Below are 16,817 nucleotides of genomic sequence, written 5' to 3'. Positions count from 1 at the left end.
CCCATTCAAAAGCCCTGGATTAACATGGAGGTTAGAGCTAAACTAAAGGAGAGGGCTACCGCACACAGGGCTATTGCTGACAACCTTGAGGCTACAGCTGAGGACAGGAACAAGAAGTCCCTCTATGACCTCCGCAGAGTCATCAAATAAACAAAAGGACAATATAGGAATAAGGTGGAATCATATTGCACAGGCTCCAATGCCTGCTGCATGTGCCAGGGACTACAGCCCCTTACGGATTACAAAGGAAGACCAAGCTGTGATCTGCACAACGATGCCCCTCTACCAGACGAACGCTTCGACAACCACAACATTGTGCTGTGTGTTGGGGCCACCCCACTGACCCAGAGGACTAGGTGGTCTCGCTCTCCAAGCCCGACGTGAGTAAGGTCTTTAATCAGGTCAAAACCTGCAAGGCCGTGGCGCCCGACGGTATTCCAGGGCACGTTCTCAGAGCATGCGCAGAACAGCTGGCAGGAATATTCACGGTCATTTTCAACCTCTCCTTGCGCCAGTCTGTAATCCCGACATGTTTTAAGACGACCACCATCATTCCTGTTCCCAAAAACTCTAAGGCTTCATGCCACAATGACTACCACCTTGTAGCACTCACAACTGTAATCATTAAGTGCTTTGAGAGGCTGGTTATGGCACACATTAACTCCACCATCCCAGACACCCTAGACCCACTCCAATTTGGCTGATTATGGACTACAGGAACACTAATAATTTGCTCACACACACATTATGCACATACATTTATACTGACTCTACACACACACAATCATTATATACGCTGCTGCTACTCTTATCATATATCCTGATGCCAAGTCACCTTACCTATACATACAGTGGGGAGAACAAGTATTTGATACACTGCCGATTTTGCAGGTTTTCCTACTTACAAAGCATGTAGAGGTCTGTAATTTTTATCATAGGTACACTTCAACTGTGAGAGACGGAATCTAAAACAAAAATCCAGAAAATCACATTGTATGATTTTTAAGTAATTCATTTGCATTTTATTGCATGACATAAGTATTTGATCACCTACCAACCAGTAAGAATTCCGGCTCTCACAGACCTGTTAGTTTTTCTTTAAGAAGCCCTCCTATTCTCCACTCGTTACCTGTATTAACTGCACCTGTTTGAACTCGTTACCTGTATAAAAGACACCTGTCCACACACTCAATCAAACAGACTCCAACCTCTCCACAATGGCCAAGACCAGAGAGCTGTGTAAGGACATCAGGGATAAAATTGTAGACCTGCACAAGGCTGGAATGGGCTACAGGACATTAGGCAAGCAGCTTGGTGAGAAGGCAACAACTGTTGGCGCAATTATTAGAAAATGGAAGAAGTTCAAGATGACGGTCAATCACCCTCGGCCTGGGGCTCCATGCAAGATCTCACCTCATGGGGCATCAATGATCATGAGGAAGGTGAGGGATCAGCCCAGAACTACACGGCAGGACCTGGTCAATGACCTGAAGAGAGCTGGGACCACAGTCTTAAAGAAAACCATTAGTAACACACTACGCCGTCATGGATTAAAATCCTGCAGCACACGCAAGGTCCCCCTGCTCAAGCCAGCGCACGTCCAGGCCCGTCTGAAGTTTGCCAATGACCATCTGGATGATCCAGAGGAGGAATGGGAGAAGGTAATGTGGTCTGATGAGACAAAAATAGAGCTTTTTGGTCTAAACTCCACTCGCCGTGTTTGGAGGAAGAAAGATGAGTACAACCCCAAGAACGTCATCCCAACCGTGAAGCATGGAGGTGGAAACATCATTCTTTGGGGATGCTTTTCTGCAAAGGGGACAGGACGACTGCACCGTATTGAGGGGAGGATGGATGGGGCCATGTATCGCGAGATCTTGGCCAACAACCTCCTTCCCTCAGTAAGAGCATTGAAGATGGGTCGTGGCTGGGTCTTCCAGCATGACAACGACCCGAAACACACAGCACGAAGGAGTGGCTCCGTAAGAAGCATCTCAAGGTCCTGGAGTGGCCTAGCCAGTCTCTAGACCTGAACCCAATAGAAAATCTTTGGAGGGAGCTGAAAGTCCGTATTGCCCAGCGACAGCCCCGAAACCTGAAGGATCTGGAGAAGGTCTGTATGGAGGAGTGGGCCAAAATCCCTGCTGCCGTGTGTGCAAACCTGGTCAAGACCTACAGGAAACGTATGATCTCTGTAATTGCAAACAAAGGTTTCTGTACCAAATATTAAGTTCTGCTTTTCTGATGTATCAAATACTTATGTCATGCAATAAAATGCAAATTAATTACTTAAAAATCATACAATGTGATTTTCTGGATTTTTGTTTTACAGTTGAAGTGTACCTATGATAACAATTACAGACCTCTACATGCTTTGTAGGTAGGAAAACCTGCAAAATCGGCAGTGTATCAAATACTTGTTCTCCCCACTGTACGTTTCAGTTGTTCCGAACTCACTAAACTCGCACTAAAGAGGGAGGCTTGCTGGGCTGGTGCTAGCACATGTGCAGATCAAATACACAGCTGGAACGCTGATTAAGGTGTTTACATCTCCTAATAATTCGAAAGATTGCTGAGAAAACCAGGTGTGTTAATCAGCGTACGCTTACTTCGATTTTGACCTTACGTCGATTTAGATAAGCAGAGTAAGGTGTTTACATGATTATTGCATAATCTGCCTACTGCCATAATCCATTTAATATCTAATTATTAGTGTGTATGTAAACGTACTCAGTAAAACATTTGTTGGTTATGGAAGTGATGACCAGAGGAGCCTCCTCCTTCATAATGGCATTGTTCAAAACAATTGGGACGTAGCTAAACATGTTCTTTAATCGAGTTTTAGGGAGTGAAATTAGGGGAGAAATATGAATCGAATGGATTTTACACTTCAGAAAAACATTTAATCGAAGAGACGGATTCATAGCACAACACTTTGGTTTCGATGGATTTGTTTAATTATACTGACTTCAAGTCCTTTGTTGGCTGTTGTATTGATTATCCAGTAGGCTCTGATGAAGTCAGTGTTGAACTCAGTGGCTCACCCAGAGGTGAGAACAGAGACAGGGGTGCTTGGAGTTTTCTGACATTTACATTTACATTTTAGTCATTTAGCAGACGCTCTTATCCAGAGCGACTTACAGTTAGTGAATAAATATTATTATTATTTTTATACTGGCCCCCCGTGGGAATCAAACCCACAACCCTGGCGTTGCAAACGCCATGCTCTATCAACTGAGCTACAGCCCTGCCGGCCATTCCCTCCCCTACCCTGGACGACACTGGGCCAATTGTGCGCCGCCCATGAGTCTCCCGGTCGCGGCCGGCTGCGACAGAGCCTGGATTCGAACCAGGATCTCTAGTGGCACAGTTAGCACTGCGATGCAGTGCCTTAGACCACTGCGCCACTCAGGAGATACAAGTAAAAGCTGTTTAAATTCCTGTCCATTGCAAGCAGCTATAGTTTAATGAGGTTGTGAACTAGGGGGCGATTCCACGCCAGCGTAGGTGGAAAACATTGTGGGTATCTCAGATTGTTCTGGCAATTCTCACATAGAAACTTTATTGGGAGGAAGGATGTGTGACATGCTTTTTACATTTGTATCACAAACCATTGTTTTGTTTTTTGATAATTATGAAAGTGGCAATTTTAGGCCCTTTTTAGACCTATACATGCCTCCTATGAACCATACATGATAGAGACAACATCTTGATGTCATTATACTCCTTATAGTGTGCTCTCAAATATGGAGTATGTCTAGATTCTGAAATACAATTTCACATTCATTTATTCAACATTAAAATATGAATATTAAAATCCGTAAGAGTCTAAGTAACATAATCCCTATGAAAATATGTCAGTTTAAGGTAGAGATCTGTTTTTTTGCATGGGCTGCGTCTCAATCCACCACATCCGCCTATGTCAGTCTTCTGTATCTGCGGTGGAAGGTGGCCGAGTTAAATTCTCACGAATACGTCTGTAGCGTCTTGCAGACTAAGAAAGTATTACAGTGCATTCAGAAATTATTCAGACTCCTTCCCTTTTTCCACATTTTCTTACATTACAGACTTATTCTAAAATTGATTTTTTTTTTCTTCAATATACACACAATACCACATAATGACAATAAATGTTTGCAAATTTATAAAAATAAAAAACCAGAAAAACCTTATTTACATAAGTATTCAGACCCTTTGCTATGAGACTCGAAATTAAGCTCAGGTGCATCTTGTTTCCATTGATCATCCTTGAGATGTTTCTACAACTTGATTGGAAAGGCACACACCTGTCTATATAAGGCCCCACAGTTGACCATGCATGTCAGAGCAAAAACCAAGCCATGAGGTTGAAGACATTGTCCGTAGAGCTCCGAGACAGGATTGTGTCGAGGTACAGATCTAGGGAAGGGTACCAAAACATTTCTACAGCATTGAAGGTCCCGAAGAACACAGTGGCCTCCAACATTCTTAAATGGAAGAAGTTTGGAACCACCAAGACTCTTCCTAGAGCTGGCCGCCCGGCCAAACTGAGCATTCGGGGGAGAAGGGCCTTGGTCAGGGAGGTGACCAAGAACCCGATGGTCACTCTGATAGAGCTCTAGAGTTCGTCTGTGGAGATGGGAGAACCTTCCAGAAGGACAACCATCTCTGCAGCACTCCACCAATCAAGCCTTTATGGTAGATTGGCCAGACGGCAGCCACTCCTCAGTAAAAGGCACATGACAGCCCGTTTGGAGTTTGCCAAAAGGCACCTTAAGGACTCTCAAACCAGGAGAAACAAGATTCTCTGGTCTGATGAAACCTAGGTTGAAATCTTTGGCCTGAATGCCAAGCGTCACGTCTGGAGGAAACCTGGCACCATCCTTATGTTGAAGCATGGTGTTGGCAGCATCATGCTGTGGGGATGTTTTTCAGCGGCAGGGACTGGGAGACTAATCAGGATCGAGGGATAGATGAACAGAGCAAAGTACAGAGAGATCCTTGATGAAAACCTGCTCCAGAGCGCTCAGGACCTCAGACTGGGGAGAAGGTTCACCTTCCAACAGGACAACGACCCTAAGCACACAGCCAAGACAACGCAGGAGTGGCTCTGAATGTCCTTGAGTGGCCCAGCCAGAGCCCGGACTTGAACCCGATCGAACATCTCTGGAGAGACCTGAAAATAGCTGTGCAGCGACGCTCCCCATTCAACCTGAACGAGCTTAAAAGGATCTGCAGAGAAGAATGGGAGAAACTCCCCAAATACAGGTGTGCCAAGCTTGTAGCGCCCTACCCAAGATAACTTGAGGCTGTAATCGCTGCCAAAGGTGCTTCAACAACGTAGTGAGTAAAGGGTCTGAATACTTATGTAAATTTAATATTTAAGGTTTAATTTTTATACATTTGCAATAATTGATAAAAACCTGTTGTTGCTTTGTCATTATAGGTATTGTGAATAAGGCTGTAATGTAACAAAGTGGAAAAAGTCAAGGGGTCTGAATACTTTCCGAATGCACTGTATCGTACACACATGTACCTCATAGCGTTGAATGCCCAACACTCACACACACACATGCTGTGATTAAGCGGCCAGGCAAATCTCAGCTTTTTTATCCTCTCCCTCTTTCGATTCTTTTTGTTTCTCTCTTTGCCTAGTCCTCTCTGACGCCAGGGTCAGACAAAACAAGTGAAGAGCTCCGCAGACTTTTTAAAAACCACCCAGGCGAAAGCTCTCCCCCTCTTTCTCTCTCTCTCCCACATCCAAGAGTGTCACTACGGAGTGCAAAACACATTCAAGCTCCAACAATGCCAATGTGACAAGTGGAAGGCGTTTTATAGACGAGCCTCAATCATTTCCATTATACGATCAGAGCTATACTTACATCTGCAAACTTGTGGTTTCTGAAATGGGACTTATTGCACTTCAACAGCTGCACAGCCAAATTGCAATCTTGCCGATAGCGCTCCTGTCAGGGAGAAGAATCAACAAGATCAACAACAAGGCCATTTCTCATACAGCACTCAGACTCACTTTATTCTCAGAACAGTGTGGTTGATCAGTTCAATGTTTTAATCTTACCACACACTGTGGTTCTATATTATACACATAACTTAATATCTGGTATGTGATAACTCAAAGAGGGACAGTGAGATAACACCCACGTTCAACTCCTCCAGCTTGTCAATGGTGTTCTTGGCATCCAGGAGTTTGTTGGTGAGCTCCACTATCTCCAGGTCCATGGTCTTCTTGTCCCTCTCCACTTTACGGAGCTGTAGAAAGAGAATGGTGGTGGGAGGCATAATGTTAGAGAGCAGCTTCACGCATCATTCACATTGGGATAACCATAGCCAGTGCACTAGCTGCTGGACTCAAACAGACCAAACATATGGAAACTACATGTTTGACTCAGTTCTATTTATTCCATTCCAGCCATTACAATGAGCCTGTTCTTCTATGGCTCCTCCCACCAGCCTCCTCTGAAGTACACATAGGGAGTGATTTCCTCATTGATTACAGTTAAAGCATGTCTCCTCCTTCATCCTCTCCGCTAGCTGACACAGCAGCACAGAGACTGAGGCTGCTGCTTTTGCTATCCACTCAGCTCAGCAGTGTGGTTAGAGAGAAACAAAAACCGTACCGGCACAGGATATGTCCTACATAAACAGATCGATAGCACATTATGAAGTAACACAGTGTGAACTCAAAGGACTCTGGGTCTGAGTCTGTGCCGAGTCCCCATAATATGTAGTTACTCCCTCTCCTACTCACCCATGCAATTAATTAGGGGAAAAAACGACCTATAACTTTAGGAAAACAGCTGGGCAGGTGACATGCTATTGTATTTTTAGAGGGCCAGTGAATCGCTTCAGTTATCATACAGTTATGTGATATGACAGGTAAAGGGCCATGACAGGCAACAGTTGATAAAATACTCTGTAGCTTCAGCACTAACATTTTCTGATTATCCTGATATTATTATATCAGGATTTAAGGGATTCTCTAATATAAAAAGATGTCTCTGATTTCAGATGTACCACAGGAATAGCCTGTGGTCGTCAGTGGCTGTGGTGACTATGCTTTTAAGTAAGATTTAGCCTACAAATTGTGCTTGGTACAGTAGGGACCTCACACTATACGTGCAATACCTGTCAAGTTGAGTTTTAACAACAGAAGAGTTCCCTATTTAAAATTGGAAAAACAAACGCCGGTTTTCTCTGGGCTTCTGAACATTCTCTCGCAGCAAATAATCCCCAAACCCCTGAGCTGGAGAACTTCCAAACCAATTAAGAGTGCGGATCCAGATTCTGTGACTCCTGTGTGTGTGTAGTGTGTTTGTGTTAGTAAGTGAGCGCAGGTCCAGATTGTACATTAATATGAATACATCAATATTGTGCATTAATATTCACCACAGGTTCATTAGAGCCTCCAGTGAGCCCACTGCGAGTGGCTTGGACCTGCACTGACACCTTGTAAGCCCACCAGCCGAGCGCCACCCTGATCAGGCTTGCTATTCTGTTCGGGGGGCCCTACCTGCAGCTTATATCTGACATATTGTCAATTTACTGGATGTTAACTGAAGCCGGCACGGCAGTGAGCACTTAGGAGCTCTGTCCGGTTGTTTCAGATCCAATCCTCACCAAGGGATAAGGTATAGTCACTACCATTAAATCACACCTGCTTGAAGAGAGGATAGAGAATCAGTGAGAAGGGGAGTTACTGAGAGACATATACACAGAATGAGACCCAGACTGTAGCTCCTGCTCCATTGCTTGCCATGTCAAAAATGAACCAATTATCTGTACAGTATATTCGCAACTGAAGAGGCTGAAAGAAAAAAAGCCAGTCAGCCCCTCATTGTGATGCAGAGACGCAAGCTCAACTGGGCAAAGACACGGCCATAAAACACCTAAGTGATCTCTACTACAGCACTTGTGCTGCAGCGCATAACAAGCCTACGGTAACTCAAAAGGGGATATATAGAGAGGTGGGGGACTTGAGACTAGAAAACTAAAGTTTGAATCACTAGGCACACCTAGAGAAACACATTATTTCCCCCCAACACCTCATGCCCAACCCCAACCCCAACCCCCATGCAAAGGGCCATAGCAGAGCTACATTAGACAGGATGATCTACTGCGGGACATCTAGAGCAGTTTGCCAGGACAAGACAGGAGGATGGAGAGACGTCCTAATTCAGAGACAACAAGCAGAGCATTAATGAAAACGACAACAGTAATAAATGATAAGCGTGGGGAGGAGGAGGGTGATGGGGGGAGGTAGACGGGAGAGATAAATAATGATAACGCAACTGCGTAGACCCAGGTTTGACTGATAGCAGCCTGATGAGACAGCCCGTCACGAAGCAGCAGCATGAGGAGAGAGGAAGAGAATGAGAGAAAGAAAAGAAAGAAGAAATAAGACAGACGGATGGTGAGAACGAAGACAACAAGTCAGAACATTTTGGTCTCTTCTTTTACACACTTAGCAAGATCTCCAGTGCTTCATCGGTTAATAAGGTTTCTGATCGCGAACTCCTCTAACGCAACACGTCAGAATATGTTGAAACAGGCATGCAATTTAAGCCACAACTGTTCGACAGTGGTCCATAGGCTTATTCCCAACTTACACTATCAATAAACTCATAATAGAACTCTAAAGAGAACTGGGAAATATCACACATTTAGGCTTAACACAAAAATAATGGAATCCCCAAGGATGAGGAAGGAGGATTTGAGAGATGTGTACTAGCGGTGGCCGCGAGTACTCGATTCAAGGTTTGTAATTTGTTTACTTATAATTGAATACTCAATTTACAAATGCAACAATTTTGCTAGTTAAATTTATAAGCACTGACAAAATGTCTAACTAAGTTGTGTTTATTGTCTGGAGTATGTCAAATGCTTTGAAAATATGTTATGTTTTGTTTTCAGTTGTGTATCAGAACAACCAGTAATTGGAACAATTACTGCCAACTTTTTCCCTTCAGCCCCGTTTCACGCTAAGATGCGAGTACTCAAAATTATTTTAATGAAAGTACTCAAAACACAGACATTCTTTTAAATGCCCATCCCTACTGTGTATGGCTAAAGGCCGCCTCTGACTGGGTGAGTGTGAGGACAGAGCATGTTTTGGGCAGAGTAATCCTCTGGCCAGTGAAAAGAGATTACCAGCCCATCCATCCTCTCATCTATTTTGCTAAAGCTACCTCCTCTACACCGACAACAGGGCTGGACTAAAATCAGACAGTAGAATGTTTGTAGATAATTCGACAGTAAATAGGCCTATGTGCTGTGAATCCAGTCTGGGAGGGCTAGCCTGTGGGTAACGGGCAGTCAAGGGAGACTGCTTGTAGTTGTGTTCAGATCACTTGCCATGCAGAGTTGGCAGTTACACAGCAACATAGTTTCTGTCTTTCCCTAGTAACACAGTGCAGCTTGACTTTGATTGTCACACAGCTATCAGAGGGGACAGGGGACTGTACTACAGCCACCAGCAAAGGATCACAACTATATTCACTCAGTTGCCAGTTTATTAGGTACACCCATCTTGTACCGGGCCAAACCCTCCTTTGCCTCCAGAACAGCCTGACATGGAAACGTTGCACAATTGGTATCAAGTGACCTAATGTGCGCCAGGAAAACATTCCCCACACCATTACACCACTGCCACCAGCCTGTACGGTTGACACCAAGCAGGACGGAGCCATGGACTCATGCTGATAAGAGTGGAACCTTGTGTGGTCGTCTGCTGGAATAGCCCATCTGTGACAAGGACCGACGATTTGTGTGCACACCTAGATTGTACAGCATTTGCACATTATTCTTTTTTAAATTCTTCAAGCTCTGTGAAGTTGTTGGTCATTGCTAGACAGCCATTTTCAAGTCATGGCATAGATTTTCAAGTCGATTTAAGTCAAAAGTGTAACTAGGCCACTCAGGAACATTCAATGTCGTCTTGGTAAGATACTCCAGTGCATTCGGAAAGTATTCAGACCCCTTGTCTTTTTCCACATTTTGTTACGTTACAGCCTTATTCTAAAATTGATTTAATTGTTTTTGTTCCTCATCAGTCTACACACCTTATCCCATAATGACGAAGCAAAAACTGGTTTTTAGATTTTTTTGCAAAACTTTAATATCACATTTATATAAGTATTCAGACCCTTTACTCAGTACTTTGTTGAAACACCTTTGGCAACGATTACAGCCTCAAGTCTTCTTGGGTATGACGCTACAAGCTTGGCACACCTGTATTTGGGGAGTTTCTCCCATTCTTCTCTGCAGATCCTTTCAAGCTCTGTCAGGTTGGATGGGGAGCGTCGCTACACAGCTATTTTCAGGTCTCTCCAGAGATGTTTCGTCAGGTTCAAGTCCGGGCTCTGGCTGGGCCACTCAAGGACATTCAGAGACTTAGGGTCGTTGTCCTGTTGGAAGGTGAACCTTCGCCCCAGTCTGAGGTCCTGAGCGCTCTGGAACAGGTTTTCATCAAGGATCTCCGTTCATCTTTCCCTCGATCCTGACTAGTCTCCCAGTCCCTGCCGCTGAAAAACATCCCCACAGCATGATGCTGCCACCACCATGCTTCACCGTAGGGATGATGCCAGGTTTCCTCCAGACGTGACGCTTGGCATTCTGGCCAAAGAGTTCAACCTTGGTTTCATCAGACCACAGAATGTTGTTTCTCATGGTCTGAGAGTCCTTTAGCGGGCTGTCATGTGCCTTTTACTGAGGAGTGGCTTCCGTCTGGCCACCATAAAGGCCTGATTGGTGGAGTGCTGCAGTGATGGTTGTCCTTCTGGAAGGTTCTCCCATCTCCACAGAGGAACTCTGGAGCTCTGTCAGAGTGACCATCGGGTTCTTGATCACCTCCCTGACCAAGGCCCTTCTCCCCCAATTGCTCAGGCTGGCCATGCAGCTAGCTCTAGGAAGAGTCTTGGTGGTTCCAAACTTCTTCCATTTAAGAATGATGTAGGCCACTGTGTTCTTGGGGACCTTCAATGCTGCAGAAATGTGTTGGTACCTTTCCCCAGATCTGTGCCTCGACACAATCCTGTCTACGTACATAATTTTTTTGTTTGTTGCTCTGACATGCACTGTCAACAGTGGGACCTTATATAGACAGGTGTGTGCCTTTCCAAATCATGTCCAATCAATTGAATTTACCACAGGTAGACTCCAATCAAGTTGTAGAAACATCTCAAGGATGATCAATGGAAACAGGATGCACCTGAGCTCAATTTCGAGTCTCATAGCAAAGGGTCTGAATACCTATGTAAATAAGGTATCGGTTTTTTATTTTTAATACATTTGCAGAAATTTCTAAAAACCTGTTTTCACTTTGCCATTATGGGGTATTGTGTGTAGATTGATGAGGATTTGTATTTATTTAATCCATTTTAGAATAAGGTTGTAACGTAACAAAATGTGGAAAAAGTAAAGGGGTCTGAATACTTTCCGAATGTAATGATCTAATGTTGATTCGATCACAGAAAAAAAGTTGATCTCTATAGTGCAAATTAATGGGGCGAACTCAGTGAAGTTCAATCTCTTGCGTCTCTGCGCGGCATTGGCATTTCTTCTGAGCGAAAGTCCTGGAGGAAGCGCGCGGCACGCACGCACAAAGCTTAGAGGGAACAACATTTAGGCTTGCCATAACAAAGGGGTTGAATACTTATTGACTCAAAACATTTCAGCTCTTCATTTTGTATTAATTAGAACATTTAGTATTCTAAAAACATAATTCAATTATTTGACATTGTGGGGTATTATTGTGTGTAGGCCAGTGACAAAAAATCTAAATGTAATCCATTTTAAATTCAGGCTGCAACACAACAAAATGTTGAACAAGTCAAGTGGTGCGAATACTTTCTGAAGGCACTGTAAATATAACTATTCTGACAGACCATTTACATTTGATGGGAACTCAATATTGGGCCAGGGGGCACGTTTCCTTTGACAATGTGATTGGAAAGAATGTACATAAAGTATGCACACACATACACATACCACCGACATATACACACAGAGAGTACACCCCCATTTAACATTGTTACTATTATTCTGTTGATTTCCATAACCTGTTTATTGTAACATTGTGCTTTGGCAATATGTATCAATATGTCATCGCAATAAAGCACATTTACATTTAATTGAGAGGCTAATCAAACAACCATCAGACATGTGGGGACTGCAGCGCACATATAGAGCACATCTAACATCGATGCATACTTTATGTTCTGATATTTAATACATGATTGATGTTAGTGGAGAAACAATGATGATGTGAATTCACGGTTGTTATGTATGGTTGGCGAGTCATATTGTGATCTTCCGATAAACCTATATCAAGCATCATACATAGTTAGCCATGTTTTAAAAGGGACAGTCTGGGATTTGCCATTGTGGGAATATGTACAACTGTCCCTCTTTTTACACATAAATTCCATAGTTGTCACTTGTGGTGGGTTTGGAGCGTGCGCACACACACAGGTTTTCCTGGCGTGCTGCCACAGGGAATAGCAGCGTTGTGGACCTTCCCATCTCCCAGGGGGCCTAGCAGAGACATGGGTGATAGAATGATTTGGCCTTTCTATTTAGTCAATTCCCTAGCTGCACTCTGTACCACAGAACCTCCCCCCCCCCCAAAAAAAAATGGCTGACAGGTGTGGGATAATGAGAGTGCACTTTAGAAAATACACACACACAGCTGTATGGGAGAGACTCTACCCCAATACAGAATAGATCCACTGACCTGGTATACTGGGAAACTCAGTGACATAGAAACCTGCAATTGGAAGTTGTAGTGTTTGCAAATCTATAATACGTTTGACCAGGGAAAGATCAAAAGGAAAAGTAATATTTTGAAAATTGGAGTGAAAGTTAATTTGAGATTAAATAATTAAAGGATCAAACAGCAGTTTAAACAATTACAAAGCCATTTCCCTGTTCGGTAAAAAGCTGAGGGATGGGGCTGGAGCAATGTAACCACTCAAATTCATAGACAGAGCTATGGATGCAAGGACTGACCATCCATGATATCAAAAATGTAGTTTAACCTCTACGGGACCGGTGTCCCGTATACAGGACAGTTGCGCTAACGTGCGCTAATGTGATTAGCATGACTGTTGTAAGTAACAGGGAACTTTCCAGGACATAGACATGTCTTATATGGGCAGAAAACTTAATTAACTTAATTATTGTTAATCTAACTGCACTGTCCAATTTACAGTAGCTATTACAGTGTAAAATACCATGCTATTGTTTGAGGAGAGTGCACAACAACAAAAAACGTATCACAGCAACTGGTTTGATACACTCACCTCTGAAGGTAAATAATGTACTTACATCCAGTAATCTTGCTCTGATTTGTCATCCTAAGGGTCCCAGAGATAAAATGTAGCATAGTTTTGTTTGATCAAATCCATTTTTATATTCAAATGTAGGAACTGGGTTCTAAAGTTTGAACCCCTGCTGTCTCTGACTCCACACCCACCCCGCCGGCCATCTAGATGTGTGAAAGTTAGTGTATAAGCTAATGATCCATCATGTATGACATTCCTGGGAATGTGTAAACTTACATTTTGTACTACCATATAATTTTTGTATGTTCTCTATATTTATGTACTTGAAAATGTATAAATTGACCAATTCGGCACGTTTGGGCAGACTTCATACAAAATAGTCCAGTTTTGCAATGCTTCACTGGATCAAACTGAAACTTTGCACACACACTGCTGCCATTCTAGTGGCCAAAATCTAAATTGCGCCTAAACTGCAATAATATATTGTGGCCTTTTTCTTGCATTTCAAAGATGATGGAACAAAAAAATAAATAGAAAACACATGTTTTTTTGTTTGTATTATCTTATACCAGATCTAATGTGTTATATTCTCTTACATTAATTTCAAATTTCCACAAACTTCAAAGTGTTTCCTTTCAAATGGTATCAAGAATATGCATATCCTTGCTACAGGCAGTTAGATTTGGGTATGTCATTTTAGGCGAAAATTGAAAAAAAGGGTCCCGATCTTTAAGAGGTTAACGATGTTTTGAGCCTATATTGTTTGTTTACATTTACTTTGTTTACAAACATTGGAGTAATGCAAACATATATTTTGGGTTCTGATGGGGTATGACAGTTGAACTAAGCTAATGAGGCATTTATAAGTTATATTCTTAAAGAATCAATGGGTACATATAATTAATTCATAAGACCAAAAATGTATGTAGCAACTACATCTATATTAATTCAAAAGTCCAAAAATTTATGTAGCAACTGCAGATTGCCCCTTTAACTTTATGGTACAAGTTGTGCGTAAAGGTTTCCTTTCAAAAGTAGTCACTAGAAGTACATGAAATGTGTGTTGTCCAATGAACACCTATAGATAAGCTCTGAGGGCAGTTGAAAGAGTTGAAACGTTACCAGGGCATGAAGCTTCTCCTCCAGGTCCTGGTTGGCCCGCTGGGAGGCAGTGTAGCTGTTCTGCAGTCTGTGGAGCAGAGAGCAGAAAACAGAATGTGTCTCAGTTAATAGTGCAGTGCCTACAGAGCTGAGCCCATCCAGATAGAAAGGTTATTGGAAATCCACAGATGCTATGCTGCAGACTGAGATGAGGCCACTGGTACAGAACGTAACACTGCATTAAGAACAACTCAACCACTTCAGCTTTATTTTTATTTTTATGCAATTACCTCCTATCATAGTTCAGATGATGCGGTTGTCTTCTCATGTGCGTCGTCTCAGACTGGTTGTCAAATAAATGTAAAATACTGGCCGTATAGACCAGAGTTATTGCCGCAATAAGGCACCAGAAAACGGGCACGTCCTGAAGTAAAAGTATGCATACTGTTCTTTTAGCAGTCACATCCGTACATTTAGTTCAGTTTATTTCCATTTGTATTCAACAGCAGAGTGGTATGAATCTTCTCAGAGCACTTAATGAAGCCATCAGAGTTTTGCTCGTGACGTTTTTCAACAGGTTAGACATTCGGCACAAATTACAAGAGATGGGAGGAAAGGGGAGAGAGGAGTCTGAACTAAACCCATTTCAATAGGGCCAATAGCAATTACTTTCCCACTGTATTCACTGCCTCCTAAATTGGCTAGATAAATTCCACTCTGAAATGAGAGGTTGTGGATTTTATGTAAATGCATTATGATGCAGAGGAAATTCAAAGCGCTAAAATGGCAACATACCAATTTTACACATAGCTTTGCTTTTAAATGTATGAGATGGGCCCTGCAGTCATGTACTGTACAGGTATTGATGTTCCTGTTCTATACAAATAGCTTACAGCCCCTGATTGTGCACCACCATTATCATAATCATCATCAATGTGTAATGGTGAGCAACAGTAATGAGGTGTGGGAATCAGGAAGTTCTGGGCACCAAAGCACACCGCACTGTAAGCTTTCAGTGAAATATTTTCAGTGAGTGTGACTCATGAGAAACTACGTGCAAGTCAACTCCCTGTGAAACTTTTTGAACAAAGAAACCCAAAGAAAAATGTTAGAAAATCAGTATTTGAAAGGTGTAATGAATCTTCCGCAGGTTGACGTTTATCGTCATGAATCTTGCCCTGTAAGTAGAACTGAGCGGTTTCCGCTAGATGGGCCAGCTGCAAAGTCAAAATTGGCTAAGGGTTAGGCATTACGGTTAGCAGTGTGGTTAAGGTTAGGTTTCAAATCAGATATTATGACTTTGTGGCTGTGCCAGCTAGTGACCACACTGCAGAGCTGCCTCCAGGGCAAGATTCAAGACAATAAATACCAACCTGCAAATTTTTCAGTACCGGTAATTTCTAATCACGTCTCTATGTCCATTGTTATATTAGTCATTTTGCCTTTGTTCACCTTTGTATGGTTCAAACCCCATCTCACAGAACCCCCAGAGCATATGATGCAGGACTATGACTGAAAAACCAACATCTGAAATCCAATAGAAGTGTCAAAAAAAGCACACCAATGATCACCCTTTCCATTGAGAGCGGATTACAAGGCCACAGTCTAGCAGCTTGTGATCCTTTCCCCGGTAGTATGGTCTGCACAGTGCACCATGGCCTCTAGCCTGTTAGTCTCATCTCCTCTCTCTGCCCTGTGTGCTCATTTTGCCATGCAGATGTGGACATGTTACAACAACTGCCTCTCCCGGGCCAGGTCAACTGGCCAAGTGATTGATTCATCAATCTAACAATATTGCATAAGGACACACACACTGGTGTAACCTTGCCCTGATTACAACCCTAATGCAATGACACTAAAGTTATTGCAGTGTCCAGTGTGTATCAGCGCTACCATTGCGTATCAATTGGATTCATACTACAAAACACCTGGCTTTGACCTACATATTTCCCTCCCAGTAACACCAGCATTTCTTATTACCCTCTGGCACATCCTTCTCATTCCTCACTAATCAAAAAGTGTTCACTGCAAATCACCACCGATGATTTTCGGTCTCTTTGTCCCAATCAAAAATTCATAAACACATTTGAGCAAAGCTCACTGATTCCCACAGAGACCACAGTGGTAAACTCCCGCTGCATTTCAGTGTTCAGAGGATAGTGATTAATTTGATTTAGAGCTGATGGAATTCAAAAAATAGGCAGAACAATTAGAGTCACTTTATGTCTCCACCAAGAAGTCGGATTGAATAGTCTGGCTGCCGTAAACAAATTAAATCAAGTCCTCAGAGAGTAAGTCACATGTGAAGGCTGCTCCTGGGTTGGGTAAACTAAATAAATAGATAAATACAAAATTATAGGGGGGGCAATGCAAATAGTCTGGGTAGCCATGATTAGCAGAGAGAACAGTCTATGACTAGGGTGGCTGGTCTTTGAC

At 42.8% G+C, this 16,817-nt stretch overlaps 1 protein-coding gene across 1 annotated transcript in view; it reads right to left on the bottom strand.

Annotated features, from left to right (window-relative positions):
* The window catches only part of LOC121569551 (tight junction-associated protein 1-like), a 117,130-nt gene that overhangs the window by 14,872 nt on the left and 85,441 nt on the right, over positions 1 to 16,817 (bottom strand). The window contains exons 7-9 of the mRNA XM_041880615.2: positions 14,403 to 14,469; positions 6,142 to 6,249; positions 5,862 to 5,945 (exon numbers count right to left, since the gene is read on the bottom strand). Of these exons, the coding sequence (XP_041736549.2) occupies positions 5,862 to 5,945; positions 6,142 to 6,249; positions 14,403 to 14,469 (259 nt within the window). The remainder of the gene's footprint in view (positions 1 to 5,861; positions 5,946 to 6,141; positions 6,250 to 14,402; positions 14,470 to 16,817) is intronic.

This window comes from Coregonus clupeaformis, chromosome 1, assembly GCF_020615455.1.
Source record: "Coregonus clupeaformis isolate EN_2021a chromosome 1, ASM2061545v1, whole genome shotgun sequence".
NCBI classification, from domain to species: domain Eukaryota; kingdom Metazoa; phylum Chordata; class Actinopteri; order Salmoniformes; family Salmonidae; genus Coregonus; species Coregonus clupeaformis.
The sequence above is the reverse complement of the archived record's forward strand: the minus strand, read 5'-3'. Positions and strand labels throughout refer to the sequence as shown.